The sequence below is a fragment of the Leopardus geoffroyi genome, chromosome C1 (genome assembly GCF_018350155.1).
Source record: "Leopardus geoffroyi isolate Oge1 chromosome C1, O.geoffroyi_Oge1_pat1.0, whole genome shotgun sequence".
NCBI classification, from domain to species: Eukaryota; Metazoa; Chordata; class Mammalia; order Carnivora; family Felidae; genus Leopardus; species Leopardus geoffroyi.
The window spans coordinates 91,918,993-91,944,878 of record NC_059328.1 but is presented as its reverse complement, the minus strand read 5'-3'; the positions used below and the strand labels follow the sequence as shown (position 1 = coordinate 91,944,878).

At 37.6% G+C, this 25,886-nt stretch overlaps 1 protein-coding gene across 1 annotated transcript in view; it reads left to right on the top strand.

Moving 5' to 3' along the window:
* The window catches only part of VAV3 (vav guanine nucleotide exchange factor 3), a 353,758-nt gene that overhangs the window by 160,486 nt on the left and 167,386 nt on the right, over positions 1 to 25,886 (top strand). Inside the window, exons 4-11 of the mRNA XM_045478481.1 lie at positions 1,979 to 2,044; positions 8,874 to 8,982; positions 10,982 to 11,074; positions 13,254 to 13,322; positions 15,450 to 15,553; positions 16,982 to 17,081; positions 21,142 to 21,237; positions 24,328 to 24,396. Coding sequence (XP_045334437.1) covers positions 1,979 to 2,044; positions 8,874 to 8,982; positions 10,982 to 11,074; positions 13,254 to 13,322; positions 15,450 to 15,553; positions 16,982 to 17,081; positions 21,142 to 21,237; positions 24,328 to 24,396 — 706 coding nt within the window. The remainder of the gene's footprint in view (positions 1 to 1,978; positions 2,045 to 8,873; positions 8,983 to 10,981; positions 11,075 to 13,253; positions 13,323 to 15,449; positions 15,554 to 16,981; positions 17,082 to 21,141; positions 21,238 to 24,327; positions 24,397 to 25,886) is intronic.

The following is a 25,886-nucleotide window of genomic DNA, read 5'->3' as shown; positions in this document are numbered from 1 at the left end:
TTTCCTCCAACATTTCATTTCATTACATACGATTCATCAAAACAAACACAAATGCTCAAGTAAATACATACTTAAAAGATGTTGTAGTACATTTATTTCCTATAGTCCATAACCATAACTCACAACTTTTAGGAATTCAAAAAGTAAATCAGACAAATATAAAATAATATGTGTACAAGGATATGTGTTGAGGATTGGTACTAAGTGAAAAAGTTGGAAATAGGTTAAATTAATTGTGCCATCTCTGTGCAATGGAGTATTATGCAGTCAGTAAGCATGGAAATAAATGTAGATGTGTATATCATGTTGGACTTTTTCTGTTTACTACATTCTCAAGTTATATCAGTCAGAAAATCATATTTTTAGTAACATTAATGATAGAAAGTTTCAGTAGCTACACAGCTAGGCCGCATAGAAATGGAATGGATCTCATTTTTTACCTTGTTTTCTCAGAGGTCCATTCCTTAGTCTCCAGCCTTTATGGGGCTCTGTGATGCTGTCTCTCTCCCTCTGTTGCTTCTATTTTTCTGTGTCCAACTCACATTCAGGTTTTAAGAAGAGGATATAAGCACATTTTACAGGACTGATCAGCAGTAACTAGGCAGCCCCTTCCCTGGATACAAAACCTAATGACCTCAGGGAGGATACCCTGCGTACCCTTTTTTTTGGAAATGGGCTGTGACTTTGGCAGCTTCCTACAGAAGTAATCTCTAGGCTTCGTACATGTTCAACACCTTGCAATTTGCTCTACATGATTCATCTTTCCATCTTAATATTTATTTTATGTCATTATATGTAAACAGATTTTGAAATCAATAGCCTGATTCTATTTTGATGTATTTATGCATATTTGATTCTGAAAGCATATATATTAGAAGGTTTTTCTTTCCTTCTTAATTATTCTTATCTATATTTTCAAGTTTTCTGCAGTGAACTTCATATAAGAGCATAATCAAATGTGCCGGAATTTATTTAAAAAAAAAGTATTTTGAAACTTTAGCATTTCTCACATTTTAATTTACTTGAAAAATGTAGCTTCTTTAAATGTCTTAAGTATTCAATTAATCCATAAGGCAGTATGAAAATCTGCTTTTCAGTATATTAAATATAGTTATCACTTAGTGCTCATTTATTATTTTGTTGGATCCTCTTATTTTTGTGAAATGTGACATGCTGGCTGCATGTAAAGAAAGTAAATCTTTTGGCATGATAGTATAATGATGCCTGTGTTAGACATGCACTTGGGCATTATGTGGGTGTTATGAAAAAGCTCATTGTACAGTAGGCAAAAAAAGAAAGTCAATGGCTAGGAATTAGGGAATAAATGAAAGTGCTTTTCTTTTAATAGGGGACAAAGAAAACATCCTACTCTTCCTAAGGTCTGGGTTTCCTCCTTTGTCCAATAAATGAAAATAAAATACACAACATAAATATCTTGTCCAAGTAGAGAAGTCTGCGAGAATCAATCATATATTGAGGGCATGATATGTTGGTCTTCTAATAATTTTTCTCTATATTTGGTGAGCTGAGTCACGTGAAGATGACTGTTACCAAACTATCTGTCAGTCAGATCAGATTCCATAGGTGAAAAGAGATGGTGCTGAACACGGGGGCACTTGGGTGGCTGCCTGTTCTCTGAACTGGGGAGCTGAAGTGGCTGCATTGTGGTGAGCCTGCAGGTAAGTGGTGTGTGGCACATCAGATGGGCACCTTAGCATGTCCACAGCTGCTCACGTGACTGTGATGACCACTGGTAATTGCTCCAGATAATTTGGGGTAGCAGGTGTCACAGCCTCCTGGGGGATTCCCTGGGCAGCCACGGGACAGGCACTTTGGGAGACCCCCAGGATGTTGTGTTATACACGGTGACTGACCTGACCACTTTGGTGGCAGCTGAGCTCATGCATTTAGTGAGAAGTAAATGCCTAGCCTAGCTGTTGATAATTTCACCCTTTTCTCCCTTCTCCCTCTCTCCTAGGCCCTTCCCAACAGAAGAAAGTGTTAATGATGAAGACATTTACAAAGGCCTTCCTGATTTAATAGAGTATGTTGGGCATCTTCAGCAAAATTAAACCACTGCCAGTTTTTGCATTCTTGGTGGATTTTAACGATGGATGTTAAAATAGCTTTCAGAAGTGGAAAAGTGGCTTAATGATTAAGACGTGTAAGAATTCACCTCAAACTAGTGATGGAAAGCTTCACGAGAGAACGTACTTTGTAGTTCCTATGGCGTGCCCGACACCGTGCCAGTCCTTAAGACAAGTAAAGAAAACAGACTGCAATGAAGTCGAATTTGGAAGTTTCTCAAAGGCGTACTAGAGGTGGTGGGTAAAACTGGGGTGGGCAATTAAGGAACAAGGACAAAGAAACAGGATCTACTAGAATTGTAGGGCAGATAGTGCGTGCTTTGTCTGTTCAAGGAAGGGCGAGATTAGTGTGGGCTGGAGTTATTTAGGGAGTTTCATTAGATGGTGTTTGTTCTGCACAGAGAATCCTTTTGGGTTTTATTATTTAATAGTCAGGAAAGGCAAAGGCCTTTGCACCTGATTATCTTCTGCTGATTGAGTGACTTGTGCAGATTACAAATAAATATAAGACATGATCCCCACCCCTCAAGGAACTAATGACAAAGACCAGGCTTGTTTGCAAAGAATTATAATAAGAAATATATTATGCTCCAGGAGGGATTCAGGTTCTGTGGAAATTCATCCATTAATCCATCCTAATACACTAGCACTCCAACCTTGTTCTTGCTGTAGGACCTTTGCACTTGCTCCTTCTGCCCTTATGGCTGACCTGTCACCTTTGCCATTTTTGCTCGGATGTCTCTCCAGAGAGAGGCCTTCCTGACGACTGCATCTAAATTGCTGTGGGCCCTTTACCTAGCTATGTGGTTTTAAGGCAATCACTACTGCCTGCGACCATCTTTGTTTGCTTCATTTGTTGTCCACGTCCTCGTTCGAAGGTCAACTTGGTGAGATCAGGGACTTAACCTTGTTCTTGGCTGTCGTCCTAGAACTTTACACAGCATCTGGTGAATAGTAGGTCCTCGATAAATATTTGTGTTCTGAATGACTAAGCAGAATTGCATTAAGCATCTACTGTTTCAGCATTATGCTTCAGGCCCAAGCTGTTTAGTTGTATAAATAAGAGCTTATTGAGAGCCCATAACCATGTTACATGCATTATTTTGTGGTATACACACACGATGAGGTTGTTCCTAGTATCCCAATTTATGAAGGAGAAAACTGAATTGTGGAAAGCTAAGAAACTTGTTGAAGGTCATAGCTAGTAAATTTTAGTCTTTGGATTTGAACCCAAACAGTTCTTACTCCAGAGCTGAGGCTCTTCCTCATGGCAGTGACCCCAGGAAGCACCTTGAATTGCCCATCTGGGAACTTCCTGTAGAAGAGCAGAGGACAGTGCTGACAGGAGACTCTGGGATGGCTGCTGAGCTGCTCTTCCCAGAATAGGTTTCACTTGCATGGGCCTTGAAGTCTTATATTTTAAATGTGAATTAAGGATAGTTTCTTATCTCTTGTTAACACCTCTAAGAACTCACAGATCTTGAGCAAGATTGATGCTGATCATCTCATTGAATTGGCTACAGTCTTCATAAAGTGACTGTAAGGTTACTGGTATTATAACCAAATCCTCTGAAATGTTAGGAAGATTATATTATTTCTAGAGCTATTATGATGTTCTTTTTTGAGCCCTGCCAATTGTTGCTTACAGCTACTAATTTTCCTAGCTTTTCCCCATCTTTTTGTGTGGATTGTCAGGATAAACCCTGTGAGGGTGCATCCCTAGCTAAGTTTGGAGAAACCTGCGTTCCTGATCCAGCTGCTCTGAGATAGCAGCTCATGTTCTGTGAGATGCAGCCTGCTTCAACTTTCCATCTGGTGGTAGGAGGTCTAAATATGGTTATTCCTGCAGGTGCTTGCTTTTGAGTTTGCTATGACACCTTGCTTTTCAGTCTTAGCTTTGTTAAGATCTCTATGGCTCATATCCTTAACTCTGACTTTTGGGGGTGAGTCACCCCAAGGGAAGCCCCTGGAACAAACACTGCAGTGGGAATCATTCTCTTCTCACGTGGAGAGAAACAGACACAGGCCGAAATGAAGGTGTGAGGTGGCTAGGCAGCACAGTGTCTTTGCTTTTTCTACCTTCATGATCAGGGTGTCACTCTCGCCCATATATAAATGGCCTGGACATGGGAGAAGTAACATAGATTATTGTTGAATTGTTGATCACTGGAAGAATCACAGGTGTCCTTTCCCACTCCCCCCAGCTTCATTTTATACAGGTCAGGAATTATTGACCAGACTGTTAGCAGGAAGAGCTCCCTTAGTATGGGATTGAATGTAAAAAATAACCCCAAACCATTCTAGCCCAATCTTGAGAGTGTGTGTGTGGGTGCATTTGCATGCACACACATGCATGTGTGTCACTCCTACGATTCTTTAAAAATTGTTCTCCAGTTTTATTGAGAAATAATTGAACTACATCCTTGTGTAAGTTTAAGGAGTACAGTATATAGTTTTATTTACATATATCATGAAATGATTGCCACAGTAGGGTCAGCTAACACCTATCAACTTACATAGACACAATTGAAAGAAAAAAGGTAAAAAAAAAAATTGTCCTTGTGATGAGAACTCTTAAGGTTTACTCTCCTAACAACTTTTCTGTATACCACGCAGCAGTGTTAGCTGTAGTCATCATGTTGAACATTCCACCCCTAGTACTTATTTACCTTATTGCTGGAACTTTATACCTTTTAATCACTTTCCTCCAATTATCCCTCACCCCCACTTCCACTTCTGATCCCCACCAAGTCTGATCTCCTCTCTTTTTCTATGACAGGTTTTTTTTTTTTTTTTTTTGGTTTGGTTTTGTTTTTGTTTTGGATTCCACACAGGAGTGAGATCACACAGTGTTTGGCTTTCTCTGTCTTACTTATTTCATTCAGCATAATTCCCTCATGGTCCATCCATGTTACTTTAAATGGTAGAATTTCCTCATTTTTTATGCTGAATATTACAGTGTGTGTATGTATATATGTGTGTGTATACATATATATACATATATATACAGATTTATATATATACTTATATATGTGTGTATATGTATATATATGTGGATGATATATATACATATATATACAAATTTATGTATATACATATACATATATATGTGTGTGTGTATATATATGTACACACACACACACACACACCACAACTTCCTAATCCATTCATCAATCAGTGGACACTTAGGTTGTTCCCATATCTTAGTTATTCTAAATAATGCTGCACATGAAGGCGCAGATACCATTATGAACTAGTGTTTTTGTTTCCTTTGGATATATCCCAGAAGTGGAATTGCTGGATCATATTGTATTTCTATTTTTAATTTTTTGAAGAACTTCCATACTGTTTTCCACAGTGACGGCACCAATTTACAGTCCCACCAACAGGGCATGAGGGTTTCTTTTCTGCATATCCACGCCAGCATTTATCTCTTGTCTTTTGGTGATGGCCATTCTAACAGGCATGAGGTGGTATCACGTTGTGGTTTTAAGTTGCATTTTCTTAATGTCTAGTGATGTTGGGCATCTTTTCACGTACCTGTTGGCCCTTCATATATCGTCTTTGGAGAAATGTCTAGTCCTATCCTTTGCCTATTTTTTAATTGGGTTATTTTGTTGTTGTTCTTGAGTTGTATGGGTTGCTTATCAGATAGATGGTTTGTAAATATTTTTGTCCTACTCCATAGGTTGCCTTTTCACTTTGTTGATGGTTTCTTTTGCTGTGCAGAAGTTTTCTAGTTTGATGCAGTCCCGCTTGTTTATTTTTAGATCTTGTTGCTTGTGCTTTAGATGTCCTATCTCCTACAATTCTTAAAGAAAAATCCATGTGTATTCATACAGTATGTGCCTCTACCCTCACTGGAAATAGTCAAAAGCAACACTTAAGCAAGATGAGGTATATTGTGGGGGGGGGGGGCAGGAGGTGGTCAAAGGCAGCAGAGCTGGGATTAGGAGTAACAGAGAAATGGATTTCACAGCCTATCTTCTTGTTGAACAGGTCCTCTTTGATGCAGAGCTTCTTCCTTCATTTCCTAGCTCCCTCATAGATTCCTCAAACCTTCCTATCCTTTGCATTATAGAAAGTGTTCAGACCGGTTGAACTCTCCCCTGTTATCTGTGACTTGCCATCTGCCCAGTTTTACAAAGTAGGAAGCTAAGTGGCATCCTCCACTCCTTTCCCCCCTCTCTCTAATTCTGACTGGTCGCCAAGTCTGGTTGACTGCACCTGATGCAGTCTTTCTCTCTCTCCGCATTTGCCTTTACTCACTCTAGTTATGGCTCTCGCTATCTCTTACCCACAGGGTTTCATTTTGGGGCTTAGTGTCTTCTTCCTCCCTCCACTCTCCTGCTGTATAGAGCCTCCTCTTGTACCTCCTCTTGTATCCCAAATGCCCAGGTAAGGTTGAGGTTACAGGGTGTACTGCCTTTCTCAGGTTGGTTTTAGCTCGTCCCTCTGGGGGTCACATTCACTTACCTGAATGAGATGCCACTCATGATGTTGCCAGGCTCTTCATAGCTTTTGCCTTTGCACGTGTTAGTGTCCTTTTCTGGAATGTCTTTCTCCTCACTGAGTATGTGTCACCTCTGAGGGCAGAAACTGTGTCTGCCTAGTGTACAACCATATCTCCTGGAACATGGTAGTATTTATTTAGCAAATACCTATTAAATAAATGAATACATTCAAGATCCAGTTCAGATGTAATATCTGTTGTGAAGCCTTCCTGGACTTCTTTAGTCAGAGTTAGTCTTTCCCTTACTCTTACATTGTGCATTCATCTGCTCTGTTGTACTTCTAGAATTATGTGTTCACATGCTGTTACCTACACTAGACTATGGGAGAGTCCTCAGATCTTCTTGATCTATGCATTCTTAGCACTGAAGAGTCTGGACCTCAGTAGGTTCTTAGAAAATGTCTGTGGAGTGAATGGTTGGGTAGACCGCTAACTCTAGAACAAATTTTTCTGAAAGCAGACTTCTCTGACGTATTTGTTACTACCATATAAGTCTCCCTTAAGGCGCCTTTCTTTCTTCTGAATGTTTGAAACAGTTCATTCCTATCAAATGCTTCCAAATAATCCTTCATGACAACATAGACAACCTTGTGATTGAACCTATTTTGAAAAATGCTCCCAAGTCGTAGAGTGACATTTACAGTTACAGTGTTCTTATTTTTGTACATATAAATTCTATACTGTTCTATCTGCACAGGCCCAAGATAGGTGCTAAGGGCTGGCAGTATTGAAGGAGTTGATTTTTTTTTTCAGAGAAAGGTTAATGCTTCTTTCTAACATGTCTAAATGTATTAATCTCAATTCTTTGGGATTATTAGTGAATAGAAGCTATATATAGAAGTCTTGAACTGAAAGGAAAAAATTGAGTAGTAATAAAATATGTGATAGGTGCAACCAGCTATTTCTACTTTGAGTGAATGGGTTTACAATATCATATGATGGATTTAGGAAAGATACATCAGTCAGTTACTGTGTAAGTGCCACGGAAGCTTTAAAAATTGGGATGTTTTTCAACTATGAGGAGATCAGCTGATTTCAAATGCCTTGTGGCCTTGGAACCATTTTTTTTACATAGAAAACAGGCAAATAAAACAGATAATGGTAGGATCTGGATGACGCAGGGACCTGTACATACTCTGAGTAGACCGGATGGAGCGTGGTTGGAAAACCACTGCATTAGATACTGGCAATAATAACCCTGCAGAAACTGATGCTTTTCTTCTTATTTTTTTTTAAGTTTACTTATTTTGGAAGGGGGAAGAGAACAAGTGGGAGAGGGGTAGAGAGAGAGAATCCCAAGCAGGCTCTGCGCTGACAGTGCAGAGCCCAACACGGGGCTTGATCTCAAGAACCGTCAGATCGTGACCTGAGCCGAAATCAAGAGTTAGTTGCTTAACCGACTGAACCACCTAGGCGTTCTGAAACTGATGCTTTTAAAAGACTATTTATAAACTATGAGATTGTCCCCAGCACCCCTGTGTTCCCCATGTTGTACCCCTTAATATATATGATCAACCTCAGGCCTTGAAATAGGAAAAATGTGGGCCATATGATAGAGTAATGAAAACATTTAGAATGTAAGACTAAGTTTTATTTTATTTATTTATTTTTTTATAAGAGACTCTTTTTTATTTATTTATTTTTTAATGTTTTATTTATTTTTGAGACAGAGACAGAGACAGAGCATGAACGGGGGAGGGTCATAGACAGAGGCAGACACAGAATCGGAAACAGGCTCCAGGCTCTGAGCGCTCAGCACAGAGCGTGACGTGGGGCTCGAACTCACAGACCGCGAGATCATGACCTGAGCCGAGGTCGGACGCTTAACCGAGTGAGCCACCCAGGCACCCCTGTAAGACTAAGTTTTAAATCTGGATCTGCCATGGACAAGCTGTGTTTCCACGGGCAAGTTAAATAACCCTCAGTTCTCTCAGCTTCCTTATCTCTATAAGGGATCAAATAGTAATGCCTGATAGCACAGGTAGTGAATACTGGGCTTGGGCCAGCTACATGAAGTCGTGTGTGCAGAGTGATCATTTATGTGCTTGTACATGGTAAATACCCAGTGAATGTTAGCTGTCACTGCCATCCTGGGTGGATTCTGTTGTTTGGCATTGTTCTCATTAGGAGGGAAAGAGCCGTAATGTAAAGCCTTTTGACTCTTCCCATGAATTATGTTTTATTTCCTCTCTGGGTTTTCTACTAGGCTCTATGTAGCTGTTGCATTTACTGCATAAGAGAAAATGACCTGAGTATCCTACCCTTTGTTGTAGTGAAACCCATGTGGAAGATGAAGAAGGCCTCTACGACTGTGTTTATGGGGAAGACGAAGGTGGAGAAGTCTATGAGGACTTAATGAAGGCAGAGGAAGCACATCAAGCCGTAGGATCTCACTTGCCTTATTGTTAAAGTTACTTTGAGTATTTTATTAGGAAAGTGATTCCTTGTAAGACTAATTAATATAAATTATTTGTGTAACTTCTGCTAGAACAGGCTTTTGTTTTCTTTTTACCTTTGCTAGCTTTTAACTACATAATCATGATTTACTGCATTTGGAGACACATACAGCCAGCATTTTATAGTTCACAACAGCCAGAGGGAATCTCTGGTCTAGTCCTTGTCAGGACTTGTCAGGAAGGAAAGTCTGAGAGAGAAATGCCACCCAGCTAAATAGTGCCAGAGTGGCAGTAGAACGTAATTTCAGGGAATTGTGAAAGGATTCTTCTTATCATGAAAGGAAATCTTCTCTTACAAAGCAGTTTAATCTTCTTTAAATTTGATGTAGCATAAAATATGTGTTAAAGAATATTTCTTCATATTTGTTCGGGGGTTGATAAGAGGTATTTTTTACTTTTGTTTCATTATAGGTTTCCTAGTATTTTTACTGTTTTATAAATTTAGTTTCAGGTATTGTCATAGTCAGTATGCACACACAGAGGTTAATCTACCACAAAAATATCTAAAACATTCAGAAAGAATTACTCTGAATTATTTTCTCACCTATAATTTGAAACAAAAAAAATGGTCAGTCGTGTAGGCTTTTATTAATCTTTAAAAAAATTTTTTTAATGTTTATTTATTTTTGAGAGAGAGAGAGACAGAGCATGAACAGGGGAGGAGCAGAGAGAGAGGGAGACACAGAGTCCAAAGCAGGTTCCAGGCTCTGAGCTGTTAGCACAGAGCCTGATGTGGGGCTCAAACCCACAAACCGCGAGATCATGACCTGAGCCGAAGTCGGACGCTTAACTGACTGAGCCACCAAGGCACCCCATTATTAATCTTTTTTTTTATACAAAACCCTTTCCTCATCAGCTAGGTGGTAGTATGGGATTTTTTAGTGCTGTGATGAATTTCCTCAGCTCTCTTTGTAGTCTTGGCTTTGATAAAAGGCTGGTGGGTTGTCCAGTGCCCCAGATAGGGAGAGTAGCTTCTGTGGGATGGAAACAAGTTACCTGGCCTATATTTGGTAGTGAATGAGCTTTAACCCACTGTGTGAGCCGACAGGCTGCCTGTGGCAGTATTTTGACTATTTTTAGGTGACAGGGTATCATCTGTATCTCCTAATATAATTATCATCTGCTCGGGGTACCAGCAAAGTCTTGAGTGTGTCTCCCAAGGACAGTCTTCATTCAGCTGACAGTGCTGGGTTGTTTCTATGGGGCAGGGTTCACAGCAGTGATAATTTAAATGCATGGGGCCCTTCTTGTGTACTTCTCAGGGTGCTATAGGTGCTCTACCAGGATAGCTCATTTACAGCTCCTTGGGGTTGGAACTGTAGTTCTCACTGTTTTGTGGAGGAGAAGACTGAGACATGGAGAAAATAGGTAACTTATTCACAAGAACCAGCGAATTACAGAAAAACTGGTACTTGAGCCCAGTTCTACCTGAGGCCCACACCTTCCATCTTAATATTATGCTCTGCTACCTCCAGTCTTAACACCTAGTGGAAGAGCCAAACACGAGAATGTTAATTCTTCACAAAAAGCATTTTAAGATTTTTATTTATCAAATGTCCTTTTGATATTTTGCAAGTATTTCTACAGCACTTGTAAAGTACGCTGTACGTTAAGAACACTATATGATACCATGGGTGATGTTTCCAGAATGAATAACATTTATAATGAAAGAGATTTTTTTTCAGTATAAAGAGGGTGTATCCTCAGAAGTTTATTTTTAATTATTTAAACCTTTTTCATTTACATTGTTCAAAATTTTAAGAACAGATACTTCTTAAATGCCATAAATAGATCTTTTGGTTGTGTTTTATTAAAATGGAAAGCTTAAGAAAATCAGTAGTTTTGAGTTCTTTCTTTGTACTACCAGAGAGATTAATTAATACATGTGTTTGATTAAATAATTTTTTTTATAACTCTAATTGCAGAAATGTCCAGAAAATGACATACGAAGTTGCTGCCTAGCAGAAATTAAGCAGACAGAAGAAAAATACACAGAAACGTTGGAGTCAATAGAAAAAGTAAGTTATCAGGTATTATTTTTGATGTCCAAATAGTGCATTTTATAGTTAATATATGAGACTCAGTGTGTCTTCTGTATGCTTTCTAATTTTCAGTAAAACAAGCAGACTTACTTATTCCACAACTAGTTACTGATTTCTTAGTATCTGAATGGCACTGTGCTAGGCACTGAGTATATATCAATAGACACAACAAAACTCTTGTTCTCATGACACTTTCTGTCTCATAGGAGGGTTTATAATTTAAGCAAGTAAGTGGGCCAGGCGGTGATAAATTCTCTGAAGAAAAACCAGTCAAGGAAAGAGGACAGAGAGTGATGTGGGTGGGCTGGTATTATTTTATGTAAAGCAGTATTGGAAGGCCTCTTTAGTAAGATCACATTTTAGCAGAGAGCTAAGGAAATTGAGGGAGCAAGCCATGCCAACATCCCAGAGATGATGGTTCCTGGGAGAAAGGCCCTCAGATGAGACAGTGTTCAGTGTGTTTCAAGGAGTAGCAGTAGTCCAGGTGTCTGAAGCAGCGTGAGTGAAGAGAAGCAGGGAGAGCAAAGAGCTGGTGAGCTACCGTATCGTGTTGGGGGCACAGAGAACACCTCGCTCAAAGCTGGAGTGTGTGAGTAGAAGTGACATGATCTAATGTAAGTTTCTTCACAGCGTATTCTGACTTTTTGGGAGAAAAGTTAGAAGGATATTGCAATAATCAGATTGACAGAACATGGCAGTATTTGTAGAGCTGGTAGGGAATGGTCAGATTCTGAATACATTTTGAAAGTAGAGCTGAGCAGATTAGATGATAAATTAGGTGAAGGATATATGGGAAAGGGAGCAATCAAGAATGCTAGGCTTATAGCATGAATAGTTGTTGTGTGAGTAGTAAAGATGGTTACTGAGCTGAGGAGGACAGGTCTGGGAATCACGAGTCTGTTGGGACATTCTACATTTGCAATATCTATTAGCTTCCAAGGGGCTGTGTTGAGGAGGGAGTTAGATACATGAGGCTGGCATTAAGGGGAGAGGTTGACAAATAGATGGGGCCATTATCATTACACAATGGCTTATAAGGTCAGTGGTACTGTATGAATTTACCTAGGGAATGAATGTTGATGAAGGAGAGATTTGAGGCCACCTCTGGCAAGTTCTACATTTAGAGGTTAAGAAAATGAGAATAAGGAGATAGTTCTGGATGTTTAGGAAAAGAGTTGAAGGTTTTCCAGAGTTGTTTAGGAGAGAGGGGGAATAAATGGACTAGGGAAATGTAGGATTATGCATTATCACAGGCTCAATTGAAAATTAGACTACTGATCTAGTTCATATTTAACTTCTTAGGTATAGGCACAACATATATGGCAAGCTAGATTTAACAAGGGTTTTTGTTCTTCCAGAAAAGCATGCTGGAAGAAGAAAGGGTAAGGGAAGTGATTCTCATGATGGTTTATGGAGTGTAAACTTGGTGGGGAGGAAGTGAGGACATGAGAGATATAGAATGATCAGTTGGTTGGCAGACCCGGTGGGGTTAAAGAATTCTTTAAAGGAATGAGCTATAAAGGTAGGGGGTAGTGATCAGAGAGTTGATTACTTAAAATTAATGCTATAGAGCCTATGTAGTTGTTGATAATGAGAAGGTCTTGGAATATGACCTCCAGAGTAGAGAGCCGAGCTAGGATAGAGCACAAGATTACCGGCAGTCAAGGATCTAAAAGGCCAGGCTATTGGAAGGATGATCTGCACAGATACTGAGATTGCCAAGAACAGACATGGGAGTCGTAATGGAAAGAGATATGGTAGGCCAGGAACTAACATTCTCAAGGAATGAAGGGGAAGATCAAGGCATTTGAGAGTATTTTGTATCAGTCCTGTATCTCCAAAATACTGCCTTTTTTTTTTTTTTTTTTGGCAATTCAGCCAAAAGTGTTCTTTTTTTTATTACTTTCAGGAGTATTCATTGTCTAAACCTTTTATTTTATACTTTAAATGAATTAACTTATGTTTATGTCTTTATATGTCTGTTTAAGTATAAAATCTTTTAGATAGAGAAAATAGTTTCTGCTTTTTTCTTGGTATTCATTATACAGATAAACAATAGACTTTCAATAAATATTGATCATTTCTTAATGAAAAACTATTATATAGATTAGGATAAATTGTGCTTAATTATTATTTCTCTGTCCTATCCTTGTAGTATTTCATGGCACCGCTAAAAAGATTTCTGACAGCAGCAGAATTTGATTCAGTATTCATCAACATTCCTGTAAGTAAAAATAGACTAGCTAAAATTGTGGTATATTACTATAAAATCTCAATCATCTTATGGGTTCTAGATTCCCATTTTAATATTCTCCTGTATTCTTTAAGAGTTTTAACTATCTTGGGGCACCTGGGTGGCTCAGTTGGTTGATTGTCCAACTCTGGATTTTGGCTCAGGTCATGATGTCATGGTTCGTGGGTTCGAGCCCTGCATCAGATTCCACGCTGGGTGTGAAGCCTGTTTGAGATATTCTCAATCCCTCTATCTGCCCCTCCCCAGCTTGCTCTCTCTTTTTCAAAGTAAATAAACTTTAAAAAAATAAATTAAAAAAAACTTTTTAAATAAAAGAATTTTAAGTCTTTTTTGCCTCTTGAGTTCTTATATCCTTATTTTCTAGAAATAAGGGATTTACCATATCTTCAACCAAAGTCAGTCAGAATGTAAGCTGAAAACATGTGGATAAGATTCATGAAATTATCCTTAACTGCTTGTCAAGAAGAGGTAGTCTTAGTTAAATAATCCCTGGTGCCACTGTCTCTTTGCCTTGTGGGAGCCCCCTTCAGTCCCACTCCTTGCTCTATTCTGCCAGCCCCTCAACCCCATCCTGTATACACTGTCCTGAGGGCATCCGTTTCCTCCACTTTCTTGCCTCTACTCTGATTTCAGTTGTACTAACCTTAATTCCTATTTCTGAAATACACTACTTCCTTATGACTTTAAAATCCGTTTTAGTGGTTATTTGTAAGTGTTTTTCTTCACATTTATGTAAGCATTTTGGGTTTCAGAGCACCTTACAATGATCTTATGATCCTTAGAGTATAGTTATGCAGAAGCATTGAAACAGACCAAATACTATGCCAACCGAGGTCATGCTAGGCAACATTCAAGTTCTTAAACCTTTAAAACTGGCTCGGATTTTAATATATAGTTTGTGTATACTATATATAAGCTTTTATGCATAAGCTTGCTTGTCTTACCTGCAAGTTTCCTGCTATTTTGGTTCTGTTGCATTCAGTCTTGATGTGTATCAGTCACGTACCTGGTTGTTGTCCTTGTCCCCGATTATGGCCAGATGAAGACATTCTCATTGATTTGTAGCATAGCAGGAAGAACAAGGTCACAATATGAGATGAACGTTTAGCATAAAACAAACTGCACGTTCTAGGAAGATGAGCATCTTGAACCACCTTAATACGGTCACTGTAACTTAGGACTTCTTTGACAGTCCTTAATCTTATGGCTTTTCCATGCTCTTCAGCAAAATGGCAGGGCCAGCATATTCCTGTTTCCTTTCCATCCTTCTAAGGAAAGGGCATGCTGTGAAGTTGGTGTGTGCACCAAGGTACAGGGAAGAGCTAATGCGAGAATTGGCACCTTGATTAGAATTTCCTCATTTTCTGGCTATGATGTGTATTTACTGCCTGACGGAAAATTACTTGCTTATCAGGAAAAAGGTAAAATTCTGACTTCTGAGATGCTCTAGTAAACTGCCTAGTACAATTTATCTGCTCTTTATTTATGCCATTAGTAGTCTAGTTTCAAGTAATTTAGTGTGATTATTGTTAGCTTAGCACCAGGACACCACTAATTGACCAAAGTACAGATCTACATTTTTATGTCCCAAGGACATGAATCATTACTTTATCCCGTCAATAAAACATTAAGCACTTGGATAGTTTTATTTAAAAAGTTAAAGTGACTATAATGAAAATGAGCTGTACATATTTTTATACAAGGAATAAATTACCCTTTAATAAGTAGTGAGATAATTTTTTTTTCCCCAACAGGACAGTGACAGTTCAAGTCAGATCTGAAATTGCTGTTTCCCATGCACATGGCTTGTCTGTCTCTCTCTCCTCTTCTGTCCCCTTCTCTTTCCTTCCCTTTTTGTTTCCCCTCTCTCTCCTCCCTTCTTCCCCTCCACTTCCTTTTCTCTTTATCATCCCTAGTAGCATCCCTAGTATCATCCCTAGTAGGAATGTTAGTTCCTGGCCTAGTATCATCCCTTTAGAGTTTGAGGGCATTAGCATTTCCTTGAATGACAAGTCTAGCAACAGTAGAGATTTTAGGTTTGGGGTGATTTATTTTTGGTCCTGTTTTCTAATTTCCTTTAACATTTTTTTCCTTAAGGAACTTGTAAAAGTTCATCGGAACCTAATGCAAGAGATTCATGATTCCATTGTAAATAAAAATGACCAGAACTTGTATCAAGTTTTCATTAACTACAAGGAAAGGTAACTTTTAAATTTTAAATTTTGTGGCTATCAGTTTGTGATTATAGTGAGGGTTAGTATTAAAATTCCTCTGGGAAGCACCTTGGTGGCTCAAGAGTCAGTTAAACATCTGACTCTTGATATAAACTCGGGTCTTGATCTCAGGGTCATGAGTTGGACACATTGGGCATGAAGCCTACTTAAAAAAAAAAAAAGTAAAATTGCTCATAAATAGCTATTTCTACTGTCCATTAAGTTACTACCTGGGCAGTAACTAGAACATAGGACAGTTAATCTCAGGGTGGTAGTTTGAGTTCTGTATGTGGATCAGGAAAAAGGAAGGGGGAAAGAAAAGGATCCAGATGTTTGCCTTGCAAATCAGAAGTTCACGTTATCGACCTTTTACCTCTGAGTTCTGTAGTTTTCAGGAAGTCATTTTAATTCTCTGGCTTCCTTTGCTCCATCTGTAAATGTTAGGGGTAGATTAGCAGGTGCCTAGTGCTTGTTCCAACTCTCATATTTTATAATTCTCCATTTGGGATTATTAGATTCATGGCTGAAGGCAGTTTCCCTTTCTAAAAAAAAAAAAACAAAAAAAAACAAAAAACCTCTTCTGAACAACTCACGTTAATGAAAGTACCAAGGAATTTCACTGAAGATATCATTCTCTCTCTTAAAATTAAGCACTGTAGTTCCTACTACTAAGAAGTGGCTAATGAATTGCTTTGCATCAACAACAGTTAAACATGAACTTATGAGTAGTTTTCTTTTTCCCCAATGGAGAGTTAAAAGAAACGATAAATTACCCAACCTCTCTGCAAAGTGCCTATATTACTGAGGAGCTACGGTTCCTGAAGCAGGCTCAGACTCCATGTAGTACAAGGTACCTTCTACCCAGCACACTTCAGGTCGCTCCTTCAATCACAATTTTCAGATAATGTGTTTTCCTTAATTAAAAAGTAGGAAAGATTAGGTTTATTGATGAGTGGAGTCATGACTAGTGAGGACAATAAAATTGAGTTAAATTTTTCTGAGTATGGGTAAACAGTAGAACATTCATCTTTAGTAGGAACATAAACAGAAATTTTTAATTTTGTTTTTGTGATATTCATGTGTACTTACCATAAACAGTTATCAAGCCAGTTTGTAAAATCTACCTGCTGAAAAAATGTATGGGAAATTAATCCCATTCAAATTTAGAAATAAAAATTAGTCCTTTTAATAGCATATTATGAGTCTATGTGTGATTTGTGTTAAAAAGAAACAAGAAATCAGAGGCTCAGAGAGATAAGTAATTTGCCCAGGGTCACCTAGCTAGAGATGCAGGACAAGTAAGATTTGCTTTGATTCTCCCTAACTGTGGTTTTAAATAGATGATGGTAATTCTGCCTCTTCCCCTTCTACTTTATTTCTTTTGTCCTACAAATTTCTCCTCTTCTTCCCTTTCAGGTTGGTTATATATGGGCAGTACTGTAGTGGAGTGGAGTTGGCCATCTCTAGTTTAGACAACATTTCTAAGACAAAAGAAGATGTAAAACTGAAATTAGAGGTACTGTTTATTTTTTGTTAGCTTATGAAATAAAGTAAGATAAACCTAAAAGCAAGGGGAGGGGAGTGGGGAATGGGCAAAATGGGTGAGGGGGAGAAGGATTTACAGGCTTCTAGTTACAGAAAAAATAATTCCTGGAAATAAAAGGCACAGCATAAGAAATACAGTGAGTGATATTGTAATAACAATGTAACGAGGCAGAGGGTAGCTACACTTGTGAACATAGCATCATGTAAAAACTTGTCAAATCACTAAGTTGTACACCTGAAACTTATGTAACACTATATGTCCACTATACTCAAAAAAAGAATAAGAAAAAATAGATCTATTTCTTTGCAAGATTAGTGCAATAGTACGTTTTTCCATGTATTCTAAACATAATGTTATGTCAGTTTTATAAAATATTTAATGACTCTATGAAATAATATGATAGTAATAATATAATAGTAAAATCTGAGACTCTGGCTTTGTGTTTTACATGCATTATGTCATTAGGTCCTCATGACTCTATGAGATATGTACAATTAATTTTCTTCTCTTACAGATGAGAAACCTGAGGTTCAGAGAGAGATTATGAGTAATTTGCTCAGGGTCACCTAGGTAGAAAGAAGTACAGGATAAGTAAGATATATGTGAGATAATGTACATGCAGATGAAAAATGTTTATTAAAAACGTAAGACATTTAAGATAAGGTGTATAGGAAGGGTATGGATATTGCCCATAAGAAGAAAGACAGGACAGACACAAATAAGATTAAGTTGTATGTGACAAGCAGTAATCGATAGCGTTCCGTGAGTGAGATTGAGTGATCACCTCAGCACAGGTAGAATGTGGAAGATTTCTCTGAAGAGGTAGTATTTGATTTAGGTCCCCAAGGGAATGGGAGGAGTTTTGACAGGTGAGATTCCCTGGAGAGTATTCTGACCAGATAAGCATGACTGACCAGATGAATCTGGAAAAGTCTGAAAAATGGAGAGTAGGCCAGAATAAACAGAGCACGTGGAACAATGGAAAATAAATCTGGAAATGATGGTCAGTTTTTTTTTTTTTTTACATCATTTTTCTTTCTCATAGGAGTTTGCAATTTTAGGGAACTTTTGAAAAAGATGATGTGTTAAGTGAGTAATTTTCTCAAATAGGTTATCCATATATTTGAATTTTCTTAAATGTTGAGTACAAACGTACAGTCAACTCTTAAATGGCTGTGTTTGCCTTACTTGACACTGTAGTGTCCCTTTTGCTGTCTTTGCTCAATTCAGCAGTGAGGTCAGGCGATGAAGGGAAAAAAATGAGGCAGATGGTTTTCCAATTAGAACTCCTTCATTGTTTTAGCATATTTGGTATGATTTTATAACTTTCACAACGGGGAACTAGTGGTTAGAAAGTTTACACATCAGCAGGCTACCAGGTAACTGTCCTCTCTACCATGGATCATTTTTCCTTAGCTCTTATAAGCCTTTGATGATGTGGACCTTATGTCTGCTGGTGGCTTGAATCACCACTAAATAACATCCTGATAACCCTGTTAGTGTAAAAGGTTCCTGCTCCTCTTGGGAGAATAGAGCCTCAGAAGCATAGAGCTATAAAGTACCTTGACTCCAATTAAATTATGATGGTAAGATAAAACTCTACAACTTACACAACTAGTTCATAACAGAGCTACCATTAGAACAGATGCCATCAGTTCTACCATTAGAACTTTATATATATATATATATATATATATATATATATATATATATATATATATATATATATATATATATAAATAAATAAATAAAGTTCTGGCTCCAGAAGAGAGTATACAAGTTGTTAGTCATACTCCCATTGTACTCTCAGTATTGTTTGGATATTCTTTTCCCTTCTTTCAGAGTCACTGTCAAAGTCCTGCCCTATGACACATGACATACTCTGGGCCTCTAGGAACATATTTTCTATGGTCATTATCCATCTGAGGGAGAGAGAGAACCTCAAGCTGAGTTTGAAAAGCTCAGGGGGAGGGGCTGCTGGCTGCCCATTTTTTGTCTGAAAAGGTACTACTACTGACTAGTGGCCTGAATGGCAAGTATTTAATCAGACACTGTGGCACCTCAACAGATACTCTTTGCTGGGACTGTCCTCTGCAACTCCTGGTATGATAAAGGGGAAGCTGCCTTATTCTTGGTGTCTCTGCTTCCTTCGCGTATTCAGTTTGTGGTGATTTTTGCTCCTGTTGGTCTTTGTCTTTTTCTTCTCTACTTTGGAACCAAGATAACATAGGGCGAACAGTAACAGAATCTCTTTATCTTGTTCTCTAAGCTGGCTCATCCCGATTCCATTTATTTTCTTCTCAGTTAAAATTGGAGTTTGGTTAAGCATGTCGCCGGATGTATTGGAAGACTCTATTCTACCCTTTATTTACTTTCAATACTAATAAGCATTTTACACCTCAAACTTAGACCCCCAGTTGTAGGAAATGCCTGCAATGTTAGTTTCTTTACTTCCTGAGCCTGTAACTTAGAACTTCAAGGAACTTAATTATTTCCCCAACAGTTTTAAACTGACTTCCATAACATAACAAAGCAAAATTTAAATGTATAACATTTCTGTTCCTAACACTGTTAAGATGGCATATATATGCACGAAGTGTAAGATACAACCTCAGTTCTAAGGAGCTTGAAATGCAGCTGGGGCGATGAGAGTCATTCATTACAATAATCTTAACAGTTTAACCTCCTATTTGAGACCCATGACCCAGAACTCTCTATAATCTGTAGAAGCAAGAAATCAGTTGAAATAGTTATTCTTCCAGTGAACTGCAGCAATTGACAAGACATGAGCTAACATGTCCCGATGTGTCCCCAGTTCTTGCTTAAGACCTGTAGTCAAATACTCATTAAGTCACTATCGTCATTAGAGTTAATGGTGTTTACTTTATAGCTCCTGATAATATATCCTTCCATGTGCCAGAAAAGTTAAGTGTGGGCAAAGGGGAAACAAACCATGAACAAAGCAGTGTTTTCTTGAATACAACTCTTTATGAACTGGAAAATTCCTTGGTTTGGGATGTACAATTGTCTGAGGAGTTTGGATTTAGTTTCTCACTAATAATAATAATTTTATGGAACTTTATTGTTTTAAGACTATATCACAAATATGTGAGAAACAGTAAAATCAGAAAAGCAACTTGTTCAAGGTCACACAGCCAAGAGTTGCCTAACTTTGAATTCAGGCTTCAGTACTTCAAATTCAAAGTACTTTCCTTAAAGTTACAGTTAATGTCAGATGAGTGAACACAAGTCAGTACTATTTTTAGATCAACTTTAAAGAAAGAAGAGTGTGAGATGAAAAAAAAAACCTAAAATTTGAGGCTTTTGAAAGTTTGAATTCAGTAATAGGTTTATACTTTAGCAAATTTTTAGACTCAATCATTCCATTTCCTTCAGTTTAATAAATATTTACTAAGCAAGCACTAGATTCTTAAAGCTGTAAAAGACAGAATATATTGGGGAAGATAGTATGTACAACAATCATTAAAATGTCCACAAGGTACAGAGAGCACAATTTTGATTGGGATTATTACAAAAGGCTTAGATGTATAGTTCTTGAAGAGGATGATTAATTTTGTTGGAAACTGGACAAAGCACATGGCGGTTGGAGAGAAGAGAATGAACAAAGTCATGGCCATGGCGAAGGCACATGGCTAGTTTGATAAGTAGGGACTTGTTCTTGATGCCAGGCCCGCAGCCTAGCTGGGGGTGGTTGGTGGAAGGTAGAGCTATAAAGGTAAGTAGAGGAAGACCCTAGAGGGCCACTAGGAAAAATAATTTTCATTGCATAAAACAGTTGTACTTAATGATTCATTTTAGGGTTGAAATGCTACAAGGATTATTTGTTGTTGTTTTTTTTTTTAATTAGATACTTTCTATTTTTTAGAAAGAATTATTAATAAAAGCAACAAAATATTTATTATATAATAACAGTTTTGTTTATGGCCTCTGCATCTTTTAATGTTGGCTTTATGACTCCCTTTGATAAAGCAAAGTTTTCTTAAAAAGTTTTTAAAAAACATTTCATTAGGAATGCTCCAAAAGAGCAAATAATGGAAAATTCACTCTTCGAGATTTGCTTGTGGTTCCTATGCAACGGGTTTTAAAGTATCACCTTCTTCTCCAGGTATGTAACTTAAAACTATCTGTTTTGTTTATTCATTTAACCAAATATTCATGAAGCACCAATTATGCTCCAGATACTCCATGTTTGGGGCCATATCCCCCTATGATTTTCAATGATTAGTATAGCTAAGTGGGAAATAACAGAACAGCTGGAAACTTTTTCTTCCTTTAGCAAAGATTCATTCGTTATCTTCCACAAAGTCATATTTTGTGTCCTTCAAACAGAACTGGCCCCCAAAGAATTAGGGGGAGAAAAAGGCAAAATGTAAAGATCCCTTTAACCAAGTCTTTGGTTAGCTATAATCATTTATTAGAATCTCACTGTTGTAATACACTTGAATTTTGGCAGGTTAAGTGTTTTGGACTTTTTGCCTTATAACCATAAACTGAAGAGAATTGTGTTACCTTCTTTGTTGCTTTCTGCTAGGGTAAATTATAATAAGACTACATTTATTTTGAAGTGATTCTTTTTATAACCACGAAGCTTATGGTTTCCACAGTTAGTCCTCTAATGAGGGTGGAGAGTCTTATAAATTTAATTTGATAGCTGTACCAGGAGGCTCATTAGTTCTGCTCCAAGGAAATGTCTCACAGTATTAGTCTGTCAACTCTGCTGATGCTTGCAAAATGTCATTTTAAAAAGATCTACTACCTGTATGTGAAATATAATTTTGAGTCTGCCGTGCTTTATACATCTTGTATATTAAATTTCTTGATCTGTAGTTGCAAAATTATTAGTCATCTCTATTTTTGTTCTACTGAGAAATCAGAAGAATTCAAGCCCTGATTATTTCTTTAAAATACATTAAAACATTTATGAGACCTAAACTCAAAGCAACTTAATCAAATTGGATTTTATGAAAAAATAATAAGGAAGACTTAAGCAATCGGTTTCTGAGACATCATGGAACTAAAAAACATGTCCAAAATAAGCTAATAATTTATTTTGTAACTTTGGTATCGTCAAATAGCAAATGAAGAATTTAAAAGGTGCAGTTTTCAAGAAACATCTATCTTAGTCATTTATAAAGTTTTAGACTTACAGAAGTATAAAATATGGCAATACCTTTTTGAAATTCAGACTTTTGCCTTAATTTCTCTTGGATTGTTTTCTATTTTAAATTTCAAAAGAATGTTTAGTTCTGTGATGAATTTTTTTAAATAGGAAAATTTTTATTTGGGATACCATATGAAGTTAAAAATTCTACAAATGTTTTTCCATCTTGATAGTGTACAATGTATTTATCTAATGTTTAGAAATTTTTTGAATAAATGTGATATTAATTTGAACATTTCCTACTTACTGCTATACTTTAGTGGGGAAATAATTTTTGAAATGCTTTATGATTTGAAATTACATATTTATAAAATCAGAATGAAAGTGGAGAATTTGAAACTTTGAGAATAATTTACACTCATTATTTGATAAAGGAAAAGCAAAAATCAAAGTGAAAGAATATTACTTGGACAACCTTATACTTAACAGATCTAATGTCTGTAGGTCCTCTTTATAACTAGAAACATTATTGGTATTGAAGTCAGCAAAAATTTTTGAGTGGCTCCCTGTTTGACAGACAGGATTAGGCATTCATGATATTAAACAGCACCCCCTCCCCCCGTGCACTGATAAAGCTCACTGTTTAGGTAGGGAAAATGAAGTGTAAGCTGCCAGGTACCGTATGATATGATAGGTACGCAGAAAGTATGGAGGTAGTACAAATAAAGGTCTAGTTAACTATGCCTGGGGAGGATGGGGACTTGTAGAGACCTCTGTCATAGAAAGCTTCGCTGTACAGTGATTCTTGATCTGGCTGTGCAGGAAACAGTAAGAGTTCCTTTAGGTGCATCAGAGAGGAACGGCTTTCTAAGGGGAGCAAAACCACATGCTTAATGGAATCAGCCGTTAGAATGTATTTTGAGAATTGCAGTTAATTTAGTATGGATAGAATATAGGTGGTTTGGGTGGAGTTGTTGGGGTGGGAAAGAAAAGTTGGGAGAGGTTGGCAGAATTTAGACCATGAAGGGTCTAAGAGGTGTAGTTAACAACCTGAAGCTTTTGCAGGCATTACAGAAGTCTAAAGAGGGTAGAGACAGGATCTGATTTATATATTAGGAAACTAGCTTTGATGTCAGTAGAGTAAATAGCTTGTAGTCCAGAGAGGCTACAAGTCAGAAGATTAATCAGAAGCTGATTTATAATGACCCATGTGAAAAGAGTAAGGACTTGCACCAATGTAGTGGCAGTGAGGATGGTTTCCAGGGAAAAGATAAAAGTCTGTATCAGCAGAACATAGTATGAGAGAGGGGTGCCTGGGACACTTTATAGGTTTTGGCTTAAGTGATTCTACTGATGAAGGTGCCTCATTCAACAGAATGTAAACAGGAACCAGAAGAGAGTTGTGGGTGAAGGTGCCCTAAGTTGGGAGTTGTTGGGTTAGATGGGCTTGTGAGATAACCAGGTAGAACTATGTAGGTGGACGGAAGAGTCTGGAACTCAGCCATGAATTCTGGGTTGAGCACATTCCTTTGAGAGTGATTGTCTTATTAGTGAGTGTGTTGACATTATGGCGACGGTTGTGATAGAATTTGTAGAATAAGTAAAGTAAGAATAACAAAAGACTAAGGTGAAAATGTAGGAAATAGTAACTTTCCAAGGTACAGATAAAGAAGAAAGTATGAAAGACTAGTGAATAGGCAGAAATTTAAGAAGGACTCAGAGACAATAATAATAGCAGCCAACAAGTGATCCTAATTGTCCCCAAAGCCAAGGGAGAGGAGTAGACATCAGAATCAGTTGGCAATGAGAGGATCTTTCATGACATTTGGGAAGGATGTCAGTGTTACCGTGCGGGATAGATCAGGTTCATCTTTGAAAGGAGAGTGTTTTCAACCATCGTCTCATGTTCTTTTGCCGTCTGGTTGGTCTTACAGATAGAGATATTTTTATGAAAATAGAACCTAGTTAAATTACATCAGACTTATTACATTATGATGCAAATAGTATTAAAAATGGTTTAGTTTTTAAATGTTCTGTTTCTCATATTTTGGTTTTAATTGATGAAAGTAGCACTAAACTGTATCTTTCAAATAGGAACTGGTCAAACATACCACTGATCCTATGGAGAAGGCAAATCTGAAACTGGCTCTTGATGCGATGAAGGTAAGGCAAATGTACCATGAACTTCTTTGTGTTTTTTATCCTTGCCCAAAAAAATGATAGAATACAAACCGCTAATACATATGTATGATATGCTAATGTATATTGTGTGTGTGTGTGCGCACGCGCGCGTATATGTATTTGTATGGTTTTGTATTAGGTGGGGAGAGCTGAATATTTTTAACTGAAATAGATACCCTTGCATGGATTTAATTGTTAGACAAAGACACATAAAACCAAGAGGTGTATTAAAATAACTTGTTATTTATGAAAGTATGACAACCTTTATAACCACTGGGAATGATTTAATATAAGGGTTTTATTTCACATTCTTTTTGTGGTTACTAATAGAAAACTGTCGGCTTGTGTAAGCAGCAGGTCAGCTGGTGACTTCAGAACAGTGGTGTGACTTATTTTCCTCGAGTGAGGATATCTGCCTGGTTTACCCTTGTGGATGCTGTGCATCAGTACAAATGGATTTCAGTCTGGGTTTCTATGTCTAGGTAAATCTGAAAATCAAGAACTACAAGTGGACAAAGGCAGACTTTTAAACATACTGGGGGATCTGTAAAACCCCAGTTTATATTTTGTGCTGGACTCTGACTTTGAAAGAAATATTTGCCCCTAACTTAAAACATAAACAAATATTTGTTCTTAAGAACAAAATGCCAATGTGACTGTCATCAGAGCAATGCTAATTACTGTACCTGATCTTAGCCAAAAGGCCCAGAAGCAATAGAGCAAAATGCTAATTACTTCTCCATGTCCCTGTGCCAGTTTCAGTGTTAGCTCCGCTATTGGGCTGATTTTAGTACCCCGTTAGGAGACATCGCACAACTATTTGTTATTTTAGAAATTCATACCAAATTTCCACTTTTTAAAGAAATCGTTAATAGATACATCCTATGGAACGTCAGACTTTCATTTAGAACAAAGTTAGGAACTGCTTTTTGTCAGAGTTCTGTTCCTGCTGTTGCAGATGAATTTAAGAGGGTAGAGAAAAAAGAAAACCCAGAAAACAGGAAAATCTAGAGCACATGTAATAAAAATAGCTACTTACAGTATGGAAAGATTAGCTAATGTTTCCTCAAATATGAGAAAAGACATTTTAAAGTAGGTGAAGAAGGCCCATGGAGAAACGTGTCCAGCATTGTTTGTTTGCTTGACTCCATTTTAGTGCCCTTGGGTTTCTGTCTTCTCCTTTTCTTCCCCTTCATTAACTCTTTAAAATTGAACTGGCTGACTTGACTGAATGCTCTCAGGAACTAATACACTAACTGGTTGCAGAAAATGGTCCAGCTGGATTCATTGTCTAACTTTTACTTTTTTGTCCCTGCTAAGCATTCATTATTGCATTGTTACCCTTATTCTAACCCATGTAAAAGTGTGATTCTCTCAAGGTCAGTTATTAACGTGTTTGGAATTTGCATTCTCCTGACCTAGTTTCCTTTTGTTCCGCACCGTGTCATAGTCTGTTTTTGTTTTTCATCCTT